Source organism: Crinia signifera, chromosome 7 (genome assembly GCF_055691185.1).
Source record: "Crinia signifera chromosome 7, ASM5569118v1, whole genome shotgun sequence".
Classification (NCBI taxonomy): Eukaryota; Metazoa; Chordata; class Amphibia; order Anura; family Myobatrachidae; genus Crinia; species Crinia signifera.
Genome location: NC_139223.1, coordinates 195,675,534 through 195,693,829, shown reverse-complemented (window position 1 = coordinate 195,693,829; position 18,296 = coordinate 195,675,534). Strand labels below are relative to the sequence as shown.

Here is an 18,296-nt window from a genome sequence, read left to right as displayed (position 1 = left end):
AAAATAATTATGTACACCGGGTCATGTCTGCCAAAGAGAATCCACAGTATAGATTATGGATTATGTGTAGGAGGACTGACTGGAACTCCCCTGTGATTTACACTTCCCTCCCACCCCCCAGGTTAATAATTGATGGACAGGGCGTGAGTAAGAGGTTACCTTTGTCATTTAGGAGGAAAAGCATAAGCCGGATTACTTTAAAGTAAAAGCAAACGTTCCGGTGTTCAGCAACTAATTTTAGAGACCTTATTTGTGGGGCTTATAATCAAGTAAAAATGTTTGGTACTTCTTTACTTTCACGGCGCCACTAGATTAGATATCGCGGTCATCGCGGGCATTGAATGCACTAAAAAATCGGGTGCGACGCGATGCCCACGATTTCCCATAGGGACCAATGTTAAATTTCTCAATTGACACGATTTTTCTGTTCAATGCCTCAATTGACACGATTTTTCCATAGGAATCAATGTTAAATGGCCCACAGAGGCCAAATAGACACCCTGAAGTGTGAAATGGCCCCCACAATTGTTAACGCCACCCCACGATCAACGTGAACCCGAAGCGTGGCGAGCGCAGCAAGCCCGCGAGGGGCGGCGGTACGTGTCCTACGACCTTTTCATACCCCCACTATCCACGTCGGCGTGGAGTTGAGAATAGAATAGTGTGGCGAGCGCAGCGAGCCACCGAGCCCGAAGCGTGGCGAGCCCCGCGAGGGGACGAGGATACCTGTGAAGCCCGCGAAGGGACGCGTTTACCTGTGAAGGTATCTGCGTCCGCTCGCCACGCTGCGCTCGCCACACTATTCTATTCTCAACTCCACGCCGACGTGGATAGTGGGGGTATGAAAAGGTCGGACGCGTACCGCTGCGCTCGCCACGCTTCGGGTTCACGTTGATCGTGGGGTGGCGTTAACATTTGTGGGGGCCATTTCACACTTCAGGGTGGCTATTTGGCCTCTGTGGGCCATTTAACATTGTTTCCTATGGAAAAATCGTGTCAATTGAGGCATTGAACAGTAAAATCGGGTCAATTGAGAAATTTAACATTGGTCCCTATGGGAAATCGCGGGCATCGCGTCGCACCCGATTTTTAGTGCATTCAATGGCCGCGATGCCCGCGATTTCTAGTGGCGCCGTGAAAGTACAGAAGTACCAAATGTTTTATTTTATTGGCATTAAAAGAATTAAAATGCAAAAGACAAACTCGTATAATGTGACAACGACGATGGGAAAATTAACAGGTAGCACTTAATGTTTTAACAGCCTTGGCTAGTTCTTTTTTAGGTGTGTTTTGCCAAAGGCAAAGACCACTAACTCCCTCATCCGAGTCTGCTCTCCCCATGTGATCAGCCGGCTGGTTCTGCTGGTCAGTCACATGTGCACATAAGGCAATAACATCTGGTCGAAGTTTCGATCTGCCAAAAAACAAAAACAATATGTTCCACCGCCGTGTAGCGCATGACATACCGGAAGGAAGGCGGCTGGAGCGCAGGACAGCGCAATCTGTGTCCATTAGAGATTTTGCTTTTGAGATGCTTACGGAATAACCCCCCTGTTCGCATTTATTTTTCTGTAACATTAACTTACTCGGCCAATCGATGTTCCTGAATACGAACCAAAACATCAGCAAAAACAGGCAAGGCTTTGGGGATGTAATCGCCACTGTGTTATTTATTTAGATGGGAGTTCTATTCCAGATGGGCTGTTGCCCATAGCAACCAATCAGATTCTACTTCTTATTTATTTAGCACCTTCAAGAACAGTGATTTTCAACCTTTTTCAACTCACGGCTCACCAAACAAGGGGGCAGATTTATTAATGCGGCACATAGTGGAGGGAGTGCAAACTCCCCCCTCCGGCGAGGTCTCCCTCCTGGAGACAGCGCATCAGTTCACACTGACGGCACACCCTCCAACTGTACCGCTTTTCCCGGTACAGTACCATTTTTTAACGGTCTGTACCGGCTAAAATTTGCTGTACCGAATGTACCGCTTTTTTCACAGAACCTCAGGGTGATTGAGGGACTCTGGGAGTTGTAGTTTAAAACGGACGACTGATCTCCAAAGAGCGTGGGGGAGCTGCCTGCCAGGACTATATCTCCCAGGGTGCACGGCAGGGGGGACGCAGCGGGCCTGCCTCTCCCTGCTAGGGGATAGCCTGTGGTTGGAGGATGTCACGGCACGGCTGTGGGGAGACTACAAGTCCCGGCATGCTGCGTGCGGCCCTTCAGCCGTGCGAGAGTGACTGTAGATCTCTCTCCCCCCCTCTGCCCCTCACCGCACCGCACCCAGCCACTACAGCGCAAGCCGCCGCCGGGATAAAAGAATGGGCGGCGTGACGTCACTAGTGGGCGGCCTAAAGTGCCCCAGCACGGAGAACCCGGCTGTGGCGACTAACAGCGGCCGAAGTTTCAAGTCATCTTCAAGCCAGGTGGGGACTGAGGTAGGGACAGCCAGCACAGCTGTCTTTTTTAAATGGGATGCTACAATTTTTTTGAATATGAAGTGCAAAGTAAAAGGGTCGTGGCCACACCCCTCTATCTATGGCCACACCCCGTACTGATTTTTAAGTTCAATATGTTGGAGGGTATGTGACGGCCTGTCTCCTTCACCTGGACTGGACATGTGCGGGATCTCGTTACTCACGCGAGATCTCCAGCGCAGACCAGAGCCAGCAACAGGGACAGCGCTGTCCCTGCTGTGAAGATGGGGCTTCACCACCCTGCTGCTAGCGAAGCATATAGCAGCAGCGGGCGGTACTGTTCATACATACGCCCTGCATATCGGCCTGCTATCATTTAGCTCACGCCGGCTCCTTCATACACGGGGGAGAATCTGTATCAGTGCACATAACATACGCGGATACCCCTTCTCCCCCATAATAACACTTCATACATCTGCACCAAGATTTTTAAAATTGCCAAGGCACACCACACCAAAAAAAAAAAAATTGCCCACCATATGAAAAAATAATCACACTGGTCCTCGCAGGTAACAAACATTAAATATATTGGCCCTCACATGAAAACAAGAGACCGGTGAATAACAGTTTAACTGGCGATGGTGGTTGTAAATGGGTGTGGACTGGTGGCATAGCACAGTGTTTGAAAAATGCTGTTCTAGATAATAGATCGTATCTGATTGGTTGCCCATAGTGAAATAGAACTCCCATCTTAGAAAATTTCCCCCTATGTGTGCAAATGTATCTCTGGTTTAAAACGGGCATTGCGTAAAGAAAGCATATCAAGAATGCCATGATATATAATAAAATTGCGGTTAAATATTTGAACTTAGGAGAAGCTACTTCAGTGCATAAAGAATTGTGATTCATTCTACGCAGTAACTGGATCCATAAGACCAGGATTCCACAGAGAAAGAGTGGAATCGATTTGACATGATTTAACTCTGCACAATGATTCCCCCCCTCCCGCCACCATCTCCTTCTAGAGAATATAAATAACAAACCACTGGAGTACGAAGGACAAAACCGGAGAAGGGATGAACCTTTTCTTTTTACCAAAGGGAAACCAGCCAATAGATAATAAAACTGCCTGGATTTTATCCCCATGTCAGTAATTTAAAATGCTTCTATGTTGCAGAAAGGTAGTTATTAGTTGCAAGGGGAGTTGAAGAGAATACAAAAGACAGTGATCCTCCCTCCATGGTCTATGAATCGCTGTAAGAGAACACCCACTGAATATGATGAAGGAGACAAGTCACAAGGTGCGATCACACCCCTTCCCATCTTCTGTATGACAACAGACCCCTTCTGTGCCAGAAATGTAAAAAAACATACATACAGTACATATAGATACATTTATATACACGCCCAATATTTTATCCATTTTTTTTTTTACATACACAATGAAAATAAAATGTGGGTCTTGATACATTTAAATGCTGAACACAATAAAAAAAAAAATGAATTAACCCTTTGAGTGCCAACATCTGTGAGAGATGTAAAAAAAATCCACTAAAAATTACAGCATCGCTCACATTAGTTATATAAATTCAAATAAAAATTGTACAAAAAAAAAGATGATATTTCCTACATAAGGTGAACATTAAAGGTCATTATGATAAATAAAAAGGTTTGCTTGCCAATTTTCACACCTATTTCCGCAAATTTACTTGACATTCAAAGGGTTAATGTTGGAAAGAAAAAAAAGAAACGACTACTTCTGTGCGACATTCTCATCCGTTGTTAATTCAGCACAAAACTTTTTTGTTTTGAGGAGTTGGAGGTGGGAATGGGGCAGCGGTGGTCAGAACCACCATGAGTTACAGGTGGTGCAGAGTCTATGGGAAGGGTCTAGCAATGTTCCTCAACACCCGCAGCACTTCCCCAGGCTTCCCACACACTCAAAAGAGGCCCTATCTCTGTTGTATATTGAGCGGAGCAGGGGGCACGGATGGCTCCATTAGCATCGTTGGGCAACTGGAAGTGGCTCCATTCTTTAAAAAATTTCTGTACACACTCCACATAATGGTATTCGTATCTACCTAAACAGATGTATTGGAGCATAATAAATGTCCCATAAGAAAATAAGGGGCTTGCATATGCATTTGGGAAGTGTGCTGAGATTGATGGGCAGAGGAGCCTGATTCATAGTTGATCGCTGATGTGCAAATTCACAATCCGTTCGAATATTGAATGACTGTGCTTGCATACGGATCGTACCGCGCAAGGGCGAGCCAAAATAGAGACAGAAATAGCAAAAATATTTAAATCGCAATCCTTTTGCAATTTGACAGACAGGAAGTCAGCATTTGGGAGGGAATGTCAGACATTTTTTTTTTAGGAGTGTCAGAAAAAAACGCAGGTGCGACTAGGCATTTTCAAGGAGGGTCTGTGATGTCCGCACCGGCCTTAGTCATCCAGTCGCAGAGTTGTGGAAGGGCCAGACATACATGTGAAGACAAACATTTTGTGGTGAATGAATTGCGTATGGATGTGCAACAGGCTGGCGGATTGCGGAAATTTCATAATTCACTCGCCGATTTACACAGGGCGGGTTTCCACTCTGTCTGGACAGACCAACCGGAATCAGACCCCAGAACAAGAGTGATGCGATCTGCACTTTTCTCTCTGCTTATAGAAATATTTCTATAACTATACTCTATAAATCTAATTGGAAAGTTTGCAAATTGGGGTTAACGGGCCTTTAACAATAGAATAACCGCATGTAAAACATAATTCCCCTTTAAGAATTCATACATTTTGCAAAAGGTCTATTTAAATTCTCGGCATATTTATAACAGCAGATATTGTACAGCATTCAAGCTTCCCAAACAAAATAAGACTTTCTATTCATTATCGCAACTACCATTCAGTCTTATTCACATCTGAAGGTGTTATGTATGGTACATACAGCTATGCAGCTTTTCATGTACTCCCACGCCATCCATTAATATTACAATGTGGAACACAGCCGCTGTAGTCTAAATTCTTTTGTCATCATTATAACAGTCAAAGATGGAGGGCGGAACGACGAATGTTTCGTTTTGAAAATGCACTTTACGAGATAGCCAGCGCAAACATATTATTCCTAAAAACACTGAGCATTTCACGGCTCTATTTGCATTAAAAAAATGACTTTTAAAGAATATTGACCTTAAAAAAGGGCTGGAGAATCGCTTAAACACCCCTCTCCCAATCCCCTTTCCTCACTGCACTTAAGGGACCAGTTTTATGGGGTGATTCAGGTTGGTTTGCAATAGCAAACTCCTTCTTTAATGAAAAAAAAACATGCTGCACTGCAGGTGGGGCAGATGTAACTTGTGCAGAGAGAGTTACATTTGGGTGAGTTATTTTGTTTCTGTGCAGAGTAAATACTGGCTGCTTTATTCTTACACTGCAATTTAGATTTCAGTTTGAACACACCTCACTCAAATGTAACGCTCTCTGCACAGGTTACATCTGCCCCACCTGCAGTGCACATGGTGTTGTCCATTAAAGAAGGAGTTTGCTTTTGCAAACCAACCAGAATAACCTCCATAGTTTCCTTGGCTGTCAGTGTGGCTTTGCTAGTTCCGGAAGTAATGGTTTCCTCTACTTCAGGCATGTTCAAACTGTGGCCCTCCAGCTGTTGTGAAACTACACGTCCCATCATGCCTTGCCACAGTTTTGCTATTAGGGGATGCTAAAACTATTGCAAGGCATGCTGGGATGTGTAGTTTCACAACAGCTGGAGGGCCCAGTTTGGACATGACTGTTCTACTTCAATGCAATCGAGGTTATCAGTGTCTGTAAGAAAGTGTGATCCATATGCTATGGTGTAGGTTGCCCTATTAGCAGCTTCCCTGTGTTCTAACTGCTTATAAGTTGGGGCATGATTCAGAGTGGATCACAAATGGGCAAAACCATGTGCACTGCAGGTGGGGCAGATTTAACATGTGCAGAGAGAGTTAGATATGGGAGAGTAATTTTGTTGATGTGCATGGTAAATATTGGCTGCTTTATTTTTACATTGCGGTTTAGATTTCAGTTCGAAAGTACCCCACCCAAAGCAAACTTTCTCTGTACAGGTTACATCTGCCCCACCTGCGGTACAGCATGGTTTTGTCCATTGGAGAAAGATTTTGCTTTTGCAATCAACTCTGCACCAGGTTCTTTATATGGAACAAAGAACAGTTTTATGACAAAATGGCTTCACAATTGTGCACACAGAGAGCTCATTATTGTGCCATTCAGTCTAACAAGATAAGGGGGGGGGGAAGCTTCCCAGAATGTCATCATACAGCCATGGTCTAAAACAAACATGTGCCCCTTTGCAAAAGTTACCCCTTTCCGTGATAAATTGGGAAGTAGCTTAAAAGTAGGTTCCCTGTTGTAAATCGCACTCAGCTATCAAATCTTCAAAAAAAGGTAGCAGGTCAATCGTACCAGGAATAAGGAAACGCTGATGGTAAGAGGGTAATTGTCCCCAGTAAGGATCACAATGGTACAGTAAGTCAGAGGCAAAAATCACAGCTGTGGCGTAACTACAGGGTGGCTCGACTGGTACATGTGCAGGGGCCCACAATGTGAAGGGGGCCCCCCTAAGCTCATCTGTATACAGATGGGTCCGCATGCATTTATCATCCATGCGATAAAAAGTAATGTTAAAAATAGAAAAATGACGCCCGAACTCCCTGTGACTCTTTAGCAGGGCATGGATCATTAGGTCAATAAGCATTGGGTCCACATGCAGAAAGACCGACATGGGTCTAGGTCGACAAGTCATTAGGTCAACATGGGCAAGGTCAACAGTCGACTTGGGGTTTTTCACTGTTTTTTTATCCGAATGTCGACACAGTCGACATGGACACTGAAACGTAGCACTGCTGCGCTCGCCGTGCTTTGGGCGCACATTTTTTTTTCTCCCACTGTGCCCTAGTGGATGGTAAGGCATGAAATACCGCCTGTTGGCACATGTCGGCTCAAAAAACAGTGAGAAACCCTATGTTGACCTTTTGACTGTCGACCTTGCCCATGTCGACCTAATGATTGTGTCTACCTAATGACCTATCAACCTTTCTGCTTGTCGACCTAACGGTGTCGACCCAATGCTTGTCGACCTAAGGATCGTATCCTCTTTAGCACCAGGCAATTTTGTTTTTAGACTTTTTCTATTAAATAGGGTCTTATTTGCGCTGACCTACACCGAACACAGCGTACTGAGAGCTCCAAGTGTGAGCGTTCACATGCCCATAATTTACTTTGAGAGCCACCTACCTCTGTAGAGTCCAAAAAAGCCTTCATAGCGTATTACTTTTTTTGCACAATCAATACTGTTTTTATACATCAGCTCTTCAACAAAAGAGGACCGCTGGTTCTGCATCCGCGTCTTCACAAGGTCTATGGGATACACTGCTGTCGCACCCACAGCTGGAAATAGATAAGGAAAAAAATCAATTGCACATTAACGTGAATGTAAATCAATATTGTGTGTGTGTATTGATAGATCAATAGATTGATATTCTTGCTATAGGAGTAAATAAAGGACATTGCTGCAATGTAGATGGCAGAAAATGTATAAGTAATTATATTATCCACACATAGCCAATATGAGCTGTTAAGTGCATACAAATGTGTAACCGTGACAGGTGATGACATCATACAAGCACACACCCGGGTAATCCGTCACATCCTGCAGCCCAGGATCAAAAGCTCTGTGTATGGTAATCATTACACCTTACCGTTTCAGATAAGAGAGAGCATACCTTTAATAAAAACAAGACCTGACAGCGGACTAGGTGGTTTATGGTTAAGAGGCATAGATTTTACATATTTGGGGGGTATTCAATCCCATCCAATTATTCGCCAGGTCAATAATCAGCACTTTTTACCCATTTTTAGGGTGAATTTGACTCTCAATATTCACTTCCTGGACAGATTTTTTTTGCCTGGGCGAAAAATCCAGCATTGGCAAAATTGCCACATGCCGATTCGCTCCCCAAAAAATTTAAATAGCATGGGCAGAAATGTACTCAAATATGGTCGAAAATGCCCGATAGAATACGATAGACGAACCTTTGCCGTTTTTGCCGCCTGGTGAAAAGTAGTCCGGGATTAAATACCCACCCCCAATGTAGCCAATTGATAGATATGGACATAAGTGGAGAAATGTCTTTATTTTTAAGGGGACTCTACGTCACAAATGTATCTGGCTTCATCTTGTTCTGTACATTATAGTAGCCGGTTAAACATAATTTAACCCCTTCCTGACAGAGCTAGTTTTTGCGTTCCTGACAGAGCCATTTTTTTCAAATCTGACATGTCTCACTTAAGTGGGGATAACTTTTTTTTGCTTTTACTTATCCCAGTGATTTTGAGATTGTTTTTTCGTGACACATTGTACTTCAAATTAGTGGTAAATTTGGGTCGATACAGTCTGTGTTTTTTTGTGAAAAATACCAAAATGTCGTGAAAAAATGGAAAATGCAAAATGTTAAATTTTCTGCTTGTGAGACAAATAATCATACCACTCAAAATAGTTAATAACTAACATAGACCATATGTATACTTTATGTTTCCATCATTATTTCAACTTTCTTTTAATTTTTTTGGACACTAGGAGGCTTACAATATGAATAGCAAATTCTCAAATTTTCAAGAAAATTTCAAACACTGATTTTTTTAGGGACCAGTTCAGTTCTGATATGACTTTGAGGGACTTGTATGTGAGACACCCCCATAAATGATGCCATTTCAAAAACTGCACCCCTCACAGTATTCAAAACAGCATTTTGGAAGTTTGTTAACCCTTTAGGTGTTTCACAGGAATTAAAACAAAGTGTAGGTGAAATTTCAAAATTTCATTTTTTTTGCAGATTTGCAATTTTAATACATTTTTCTAAGGAACACAGTACATTTTACTAGAGAAATGTGACTAAAAATTGATTCCCCCAATTCTTTTGTTTTCAAAAATATCCTATATGTGGCCCTAGTGTGCACGTTGACCAAACCACAGGCTTCATAATAGAAGGAGCACCTACTTGATTTTGGAGCCTCCTTTTTATGAGATTATTTTTTAGGCACCATGTAGGTTTCTAGGCACCATAAGATGCTAAAATTTAGGAACCCCCCCACAAGTTACCCCATTTTGCAAACTACACCCCTCAGGGAATTCATCTAGGGGTATAGTGTACATTTCAAACCCCCAGGGGTTTCACCAATTGTGGTACAACTGGGCAGTGAAAATGAAAAATTACATTTTTTACACAAAAATGCAGTTCTGGCTCAAAATTTTTCATTTTCACAAGGAATGAAGGAGACAAAGCACCCCAAAATCTGTGCCCCAATTTCTCCCGAGTACCGCAATGCCTCACATGTGACCAAAAAATACCAGTTGGGTGCATGGCAGGACTCAGAAGGGAAGGAGTGATTTTTGGATTTTGCAGCTCAGATTCTGGTGGAATTTTGGTGGGTGCTATGTCGCATTAGCAAGACCCCCCAAGCACCAATACAGTGGAACCCCCCCACAAGTGACCCCATTTTGCAAACTACACCCCTCAGGGAATTCATCTAGGGGTATAGTGTACATTTCAAACCCCCAGGGGTTTCACCAATTTTGATACAAGTGGGCAGTGAAAATGAAAAATTACATTTTTTTACACAAAAATGCAGTTCTGGCTCAAAATTTTTCATTTTCAGAAGGTATGAAGGAGAAAAAGCACCCCAAAATCTGTGCCCCAATTTCTCCCGAGTACGGCAATGCCTCACATGTGAACAAAAAATACCAGTTGGGTGCATGGCAGGACTCAGAAGGGAAGGAGTGATTTTTGGATTTTGCAGCACAGATTTTGGTGGAATGAATGGTGGGTGCTATGTTGCACCAATACAGTGGAACCCCCCCACAAGTCACCCCATTTTGCAAAGTACACCCCTCAGGGAATTCATCTAGGGGTATAGTGTACATTTCAAACCCCCAGGGGTTTCACCAATTTTGATACAAGTGGGCAGTGAAAATGAAAAATTACATTTTTTTTACACAAAAATGCAGTTCTGGCTCAAAATTTTTCATTTTCAGAAGGTATGAAGGAGAAAAAGCACCCCAAAATCTGTGCCCCAATTTCTCCCGAGTATGGCAATGCCTCACATGTGACCAAAAAATACCAGTTGGGTGCATGGCAGGACTCAGAAGGGAAGGAGTGATTTTTGGATTTTGCAGCTCAGATTCTGGTGGAATTTTGGTGGGTGCTATGTCGCATTAGCAAGACCCCCAAAGCACCAATACAGTGGAACCCCCCCACAAGTGACCCCATTTTGCAAACTACACCCCTCAGGGAATTCATCTAGGGGTATAGTGTACATTTCAAACCCCCAGGGGTTTCACCAATTTTCATACAAGTGGGCAGTGAAAATGAAAAATTACATTTTTTTACACAAAAATGCAGCTCTGGCTCAAAATTTTTCATTTTCAGAAGGTATGAAGGAGAAAAAGCACCCCAAAATCTGTGCCCCAATTTCTCCCGAGTACGGCAATGCCTCACATGTGAACAAAAAATACCAGTTGGGTGCATGGCAGGACTCAGAAGGGAAGGAGTGATTTTTGGATTTTGCAGCACAGATTTTGGTGGAATGAATGGTGGGTGCTATGTTGCACCAATACAGTGGAACCCCCCCACAAGTCACCCCATTTTGCAAAGTACACCCCTCAGGGAATTCATCTAGGGGTATAGTGTACATTTCAAACCCCCAGGGGTTTCACCAATTTTGATACAAGTGGGCAGTGAAAATGAAAAATTACATTTTTTTACACAAAAATGCAGTTCTGGCTCAAAATTTTTCATTTTCAGAAGGTATGAAGGAGAAAAAGCACCCCAAAATCTGTGCCCCAATTTCTCCCGAGTACGGCAATGCCTCACATGTGACCAAAAAATACCAGTTGGGTGCATGGCAGGACTCAGAAGGGAAGGAGTGATTTTTGGATTTTGCAGCTCAGATTCTGGTGGAATTTTGGTGGGTGCTATGTCGCATTAGCAAGACCCCCAAAGCACCAATACAGTGGAACCCCCCCACAAGTGACCCCATTTTGCAAACTACACCCCTCATGGAATTCATCTAGGGGTATAGTGTACATTTCAAACCCCCAGGGGTTTCACCAATTTTGATACAAGTGGGCAGTGAACATGAAAAATTACATTTTTTTACACAAAAATGCAGTTCTGGCTCAAAATTTTTCATTTTCAGAAGGTATGAAGGAGAAAAAGCACCCCAAAATCTGTGCCCCAATTTCTCCCGAGTACGGCAATGCCTCACATGTGAACAAAAAATACCAGTTGGGTGCATGGCAGGACTCAGAAGGGAAGGAGTGATTTTTGGATTTTGCAGCTCAGATGCTGGTGGAATTTTGGTGGGTGCTATGTCGCATTAGCAAGACCCCCCAAGCACCAAGACAGTGGAACCCCCCCACAAGTGACCCCATTTTGCAAACTACACCCCTCAGGGAATTCATCTAGGGGTATAGTGTACATTTCAAACCCCCAGGGGTTTCACCAATTTTGATACAAGTGGGCAGTGAACATGAAAAATTACATTTTTTTACAAAAAAATGCAGTTCTGGCTCAAAATTTTTCATTTTCAGAAGGTATGAAGGAGAAAAAGCACCCCAAAATCTGTGCCCCAATTTCTCCCGAGTACGGCAATGCCTCACATGTGACCAAAAAATACCAGTTGGGTGCATGGCAGGACTCAGAAGGGAAGGAGTGATTTTTGGATTTTGCAGCTCAGATTCTGGTGGAATTTTGGTGGGTGCTATGTCGCATTAGCAAGACCCCCCAAGCACCAAGACAGTGGAACCCCCCCACAAGTGACCCCATTTTGCAAACTACACCCCTCAGGGAATTCATCTAGGGGTATAGTGTACATTTCAAACCCCCAGGGGTTTCACCAATTTTGATACAAGTGGGCAGTGAACATGAAAAATTACATTTTTTTACAAAAAAATGCAGTTCTGGCTCAAAATTTTTCATTTTCAGAAGGTATGAAGGAGAAAAAGCACCCCAAAATCTGTGCCCCAATTTCTCCAGAGTACGGCAATGCCTCACATGTGAACAAAAAATACCAGTTGGGTGCATGGCAGGACTCAGAAGGGAAGGAGTGATTTTTGGATTTTGCAGCACAGATTTTGGTGGAATGAATGGTGGGTGCTATGTTGCACCAATACAGTGGAACCCCCCCACAAGTCACCCCATTTTGCGAAGTACACCCCTCAGGGAATTCATCTAGGGGTATAGTGTACATTTCAAACCCCCAGGGGTTTCACCAATTTTGATACAAGTGGGCAGTGAAAATGAAAAATTACATTTTTTTACACAAAAATGCAGTTCTGGCTCAAAATTTTTCATTTTCAGAAGGAATGAAGGAGACAAAGCACCCCAAAATCTGTGCCCCAATTTCTCCCGAGTACGGCAATGCCTCATGTGTGACCAAAAAGTGGCAGGACTCAGAAGGGAAGGAGTGATATTTGGAGTTTGCAGCACAAATTCTGGTGGAATGATGGTGGGTGCTATGTCGCATTAGCAAGACCCCCAAAGCACCAATACAGTGGAACCCCCCCACAAGTGACCCCATTTTGCAAACTACACCCCTCAGGGAATTCATCTAGGGGTATAGTGTACATTTCAAACCCCCAGGGGTTTCACCAATTTTGATAAAACTGGGCAGTGAACATGAAAAATTACATTTTTTTACACAAAAATGCAGTTCTGGCTCAAAATTTTTCATTTTCACAAGGAATGAAGGAGAAAAAGCACCCCAAAATCTGTGCCCCAATTTCTCCCGAGTACGGCAATGCCTCACATGTGACCAAAAAATACCAGTTGGGTGCATGGCAGGACTCAGAAGGGAAGGAGTGATTTTTGGATTTTGCGGCTCAGATTCTGGTGGAATGAATGGTGGGTGCTATGTGGCATTAGCAAGACCCCCGAAGCACGGTGAAATTATGAACCTAATATTCCATAGATGTGTGGTATATTTTAAAACACTCCTTTATACATAGGCCGGGTTTGTCGGGGCAAGTGTCACACTGGAAAATAGTTTGCTTTCTTATTCCCTTTTTATAGCAAACTTTGCACCTTTTTTGTGTCCTGCCCTTTTTTCCAGTGGAGGGGATTTCATCAGGAAAATGCTGCCCTGGTACAATACGGGGGCCAGTACTAGAAGTACTGGGGCCCTCTGCCTGCTGGTTCCCAAATATTAGGCCCTTTATGACTTCCTCTTGAAAGTGCATAAATGTCCCCCTCTGGCCGGTAGAACGGAATAGCACGTAAGCGTTATACAGTGCCATCTGGATGATATACACGGCCACCTTCTTGTACCAGATTTTTGTTTTCCGCAGGGCACTGTACGGCTTCAGTACCTGATCTGAAAGATCCACTCCGCCCATGTACCTATTGTAATCCAGGATACAATTAGGTTTTGAGGTGTGGGTACTGGTACCTCGTACAGGGACGGAGGTGGTACTGTCTCCGTGAATTGTTGTCAGTATAAGGACATCCCTCTTGTCCTTATATTTGACCAACAACATATTTTCGTTGCATATTCCCCTGCTTTCACCCCTTCTCATTACTTGGGCAATGTGCGTTTTTGGGAGGCCTCTTTGGTTCTTGCGCACAGTACCGCAAGCTGCTGTACCTCTTGAACCAAGGGCCTTAAACAGGGGGATGCTAGTGTAAAAGTTATCCACATAGAGGTGATAACCTTTATCCAGGAAGGGGTGCACTAAATCCCAGACAATTTTCCCACTAACACCTACGAGGGAGGGGGGGCATTCTGGCGGTTCAATTCTTGAATCCTTCCCTTCATAAACCCTAAACCTGTGGGTGTACCCTGAGGTGCTTTCACACAGTTTATACATTTTTATGCCATACCTTGCCCTCTTACTGGGAAGGTACTGGCGGAATTTAACCCTTCCTTTAAAATGTATAAGGGACTCGTCGATACAAATAAATTTTTCAGGGATGTACACCTCTTCAAATTTGGCACTGAAATGATCAATGACCGGCCTGACTTTGAATAGCCGGTCAAAGGTGGGATCATCTCTGGGTGGGCACTGTGCATTATCGGTGTAATGTATAAATTTAAGAATTGTCTCAAATCGAGTCCGGGTCATGGCCATACGGTAAAATGGAGTACTGTACAGAACATCTGTACTCCAATATTGCCTAATTTCTGGCTTTTTTACTATGCCCATATGAAACACCAGACCCCAAAACGTCATCATCTCTACTGCATCTACAGGGGTCCACCTAGCAAATGATGACGTGGGGTTTTGAGCAATAAACTGCTGGGCATATAAATTAGTTTGGTCCACCATTAAATTTATAAAATCATCAGAGAAAAATAATTTGAAAAAGTCAATTTCTCTGAGACCTGTGGAATCAAATTGGATTCCTGGCATGGCCAAAAACTCAGGAACCTGGGGCTCAAAATTGTCTGGTGGTGGGGTCCATACGAGATCAATTGTTGGGGGGGGGGTCTCAGCTGCTCTACGGGGGCGTCTTTGAGGGGGTCCCTCATCACCAGAGGAGGAAGAGGAGCTTAAGACGAATCCTTCAAATTCCCCGCTTGCATCACTGGCTGTGTCAGAGTCAGAAGCAAGCATGGCATATGCCTCCTCCACTGAATACATTCTCCTGGATGACTGGGAGGACATTTGGGAGGACATTTGGGAGGACATTTGGGATGCCATTTTTATTTTTGTGTTACTGGTAGTGAAATGTTTCAACACGTGTATAGTGTAGGGGGGGGTACAAACTTTATTTCAACCTGGGGGGAATGTAGTGTGTAATGTGTATGTAGTGCAGAAAAAAAAAATACTTTATACCAAAAAAGAAAATTGAAGGGGTTAAAAAAAAAAAAAATTGAAGGGGTTAAAAAAAAAAAATTGAAGGGGTTAAAAAAAAAAAAGGTCCTGCGCCAAAAATTGAGCACAGATGTTGGTCAGTAACGTCTGTCACTGAACAGCGCTCAAAGGCAACAGGAATTTGATCAAAAAAAAAATAGATCAACCCTGTGCCGAAAAAGCTGATCAGTGATGTACGTCACTGATCAGCGCACAGTGGCCACAGGACACCCACAAAATCACAGTGTGTGTAAAAAAAAAATTTAAAAAAGACCACACAGCACCCACAAAAAAAAAAAAAGGTGATCAGTGATGCGACACTGATTACCAGTGAGGGGCAGCAGGTGCACAACCTTTGGTGCAACTGACAGGTATATATAAAAAAAAAAAAACCTCTGTACCCCCAAAAAAGTTGCTGATCACCTCAGATATAGTGATCAGCACAAAAGGCGGGGGCAGCAGACACAAAATTTAGCACTCTCTATCACTCTCTGTCACTATCTCTCTCTATCTCTCTATCTCTCACTATCTATCACTCTATGACACTGCAGCAGCAGCACTGACAGGTATATCTATATATAAAAAAAAACCTGCGCCCCCAAAAAGTTGCTGATCAGTTAATTTATACTGATCAGCACAAAAGGAGGGGGCAGCAGTCAGTTATATAAAAAATATATAGCACAATCTGTCACTATCTCTCTCTATCTCTCTCTCTCTATCTCTCTCTAACTCTCTATAACTATCACACTGCAGCAGCACAAAATATAGCACTCTGTCACTAGGCCTCTCTATCTATCTCTCTCTCTCTCTATCTCTCTCTATCTCTCTATCTCTCTCTCTCTATCTATAACTATATCACACTGCAGCAGCACAAAATATAGCACTCTCTGACACTATCTCTCTCTATCTCTCTCTATCTCTCTCTATCTCTCTCTATCTATCTCTATCTATCTCTCTATCTAGCTATTACACTGCAGCAGCACAATTTCACAGCACAGTATCTCTCTCTATCTCTCTCTATCTATCTCTCTATCTAGCTATTACACTGCAGCAGCACAATTTCACAGCACAGTATCTCTCTCTATCTCTCTCTATCTCTCTCTATCTATCTCTCTATCTAGCTATTACACTGCAGCAGCACAATTTCACAGCACAGGAAGGCACAAGTAGCAACAGGATCCAGGAAGCATCCAGCACACTACAAGCACAGATCAAGCAGTGATCAAGCAGTGATGAAGCAGTGATCAGGTAAGTATGGAGCAAGGTTCTGGTCAGTATATCGCGGCAGCTAGGCACGGTGACCGCACTGCACGCAATTCCAGACCGGAATGGCGTCTGCAGTGCAGTCACCGTTAGTTTAAACCCCCCTCCATGGCTGTGATTGGTCCGTCGGTCCGACGGACCAATCACGGCCTTTGGGGGCGGGCGGGGTGAGGTGGGGTGACACCAGTGTCACCCTTACACCCCGCGGTGATTGGTGCTGTACTTTACAGCACCAATCACCTCCGATCCCGTGTCACCGGCGAACGTTATTCGCCGGTGACACAGGAAAACGCTGTGAATGGCTGTTCACACTGAACAGCCAATCACAGCGATCGCCGACGGGGGGGCGGCATCGCAGCCCCCCCTGGGCATGCACGGACATGTCTGCTGTCAGGGACAGCAGACATGTTGAAACTGTCACCGCGTCTATAGACGCGGTGACAGTTTAAATCCATGACGTACATTTACGCCATGTGTCGGGAAGTGCTTCCCGACCATGACGTAAATGTACGTCAAATGTCGGGAAGGGGTTAAAGCTTTTTGCGGACAATCTTGAACTTTAAGTAAATGCTAAATAAAATTATACCATTTGTGTACAAATGGAAAGTAAAATGAAAATAGACATTGACAATAAAAGTTAAGACATCCTGTAGTATTCACAAATACTGTATATTGAGCATTTGTTTAAAAAGGAGCCTGGAGACTCATGGATGGGACAGTAACAATGTAACTGCATTTTCCCTCAAGCCAGCCAATCACTATTACTTTGTGATTGGCTGTGCAGATGACCTAACTTCTATTTAAATATGGATTTTGTTTTTCTGTTGAGGTTATAAAAAAAATATTATTATTTTTTTTGTACTGGGCTACAATACAAATATGAAGGAATATTTTGTAATAATACTACGGTGGGCGTTTTACTCAATTGAAGTTTATATGAAAATATGTACTTTTTATTTTTATGATTATCTGAAGACCCCTTGACTATGTGCATGCGCGGACCCCCACCATCGGGGACGAAGTTGAATTCGGTCCTGTGCGAATAGGTCTGAATAGGCCTCAGAGTCTCAGACACCATTATTTTTATTTTCTATAAGGTTTGGCGAGAAGTCCGATCCATAATATTAGAGAATACTTTGAGTGTGGTAAGTTCTACTAGGAATATGTTGCCACAAAAAGTTACACGTATTGCACTACAGATGGATCCTTCCACAACTAGCCTTCTCTGCTGAGCCATGGCTCACCAAGGCTTATTATCATCTATTGTTCTCAGCTGCAATACAATACATAGAACAATACATCAGGGGATGAGCATAAGATGAAGTCCGACAGCTCTGGCTCACTTTATTTTATTAAAGGGACAGATGAGGATGGCTCCATCTGTATATATGAAATAGTTGCATTGGATTACTCAGCAAACACAAAAATTCCAAAAAGAATAATAGTATTTCACTATTATACTTTTCGGCTATTTAATGCACCGTATATTACAGTCTTTTTACAGAATACAAGCATCCTGAAACGTATCCATCATAAAGACACACAGTGATTTTTGTTCCCCCCAAATAAACCGGGTCTCCTAGTCCATTTTTCAATGTACAAAACTTTTTCAAGACTAAAAAAAAAAAAAATCCAAAAATTGCCCCCAAAAAAGTATTTCTTTGCTACTCGGATTTCAACATTATTTTGGAAATTCTTAATTT

At 43.2% G+C, this 18,296-nt stretch overlaps 1 protein-coding gene across 1 annotated transcript in view; it reads right to left on the bottom strand.

Annotated features, from left to right (window-relative positions):
• The window catches only part of SLC25A12 (solute carrier family 25 member 12), a 142,542-nt gene that overhangs the window by 31,207 nt on the left and 93,039 nt on the right, over positions 1 to 18,296 (bottom strand). Inside the window, exon 11 of the mRNA XM_083154817.1 lies at positions 7,716 to 7,868. Coding sequence (XP_083010943.1) covers positions 7,716 to 7,868 — 153 coding nt within the window. The remainder of the gene's footprint in view (positions 1 to 7,715; positions 7,869 to 18,296) is intronic.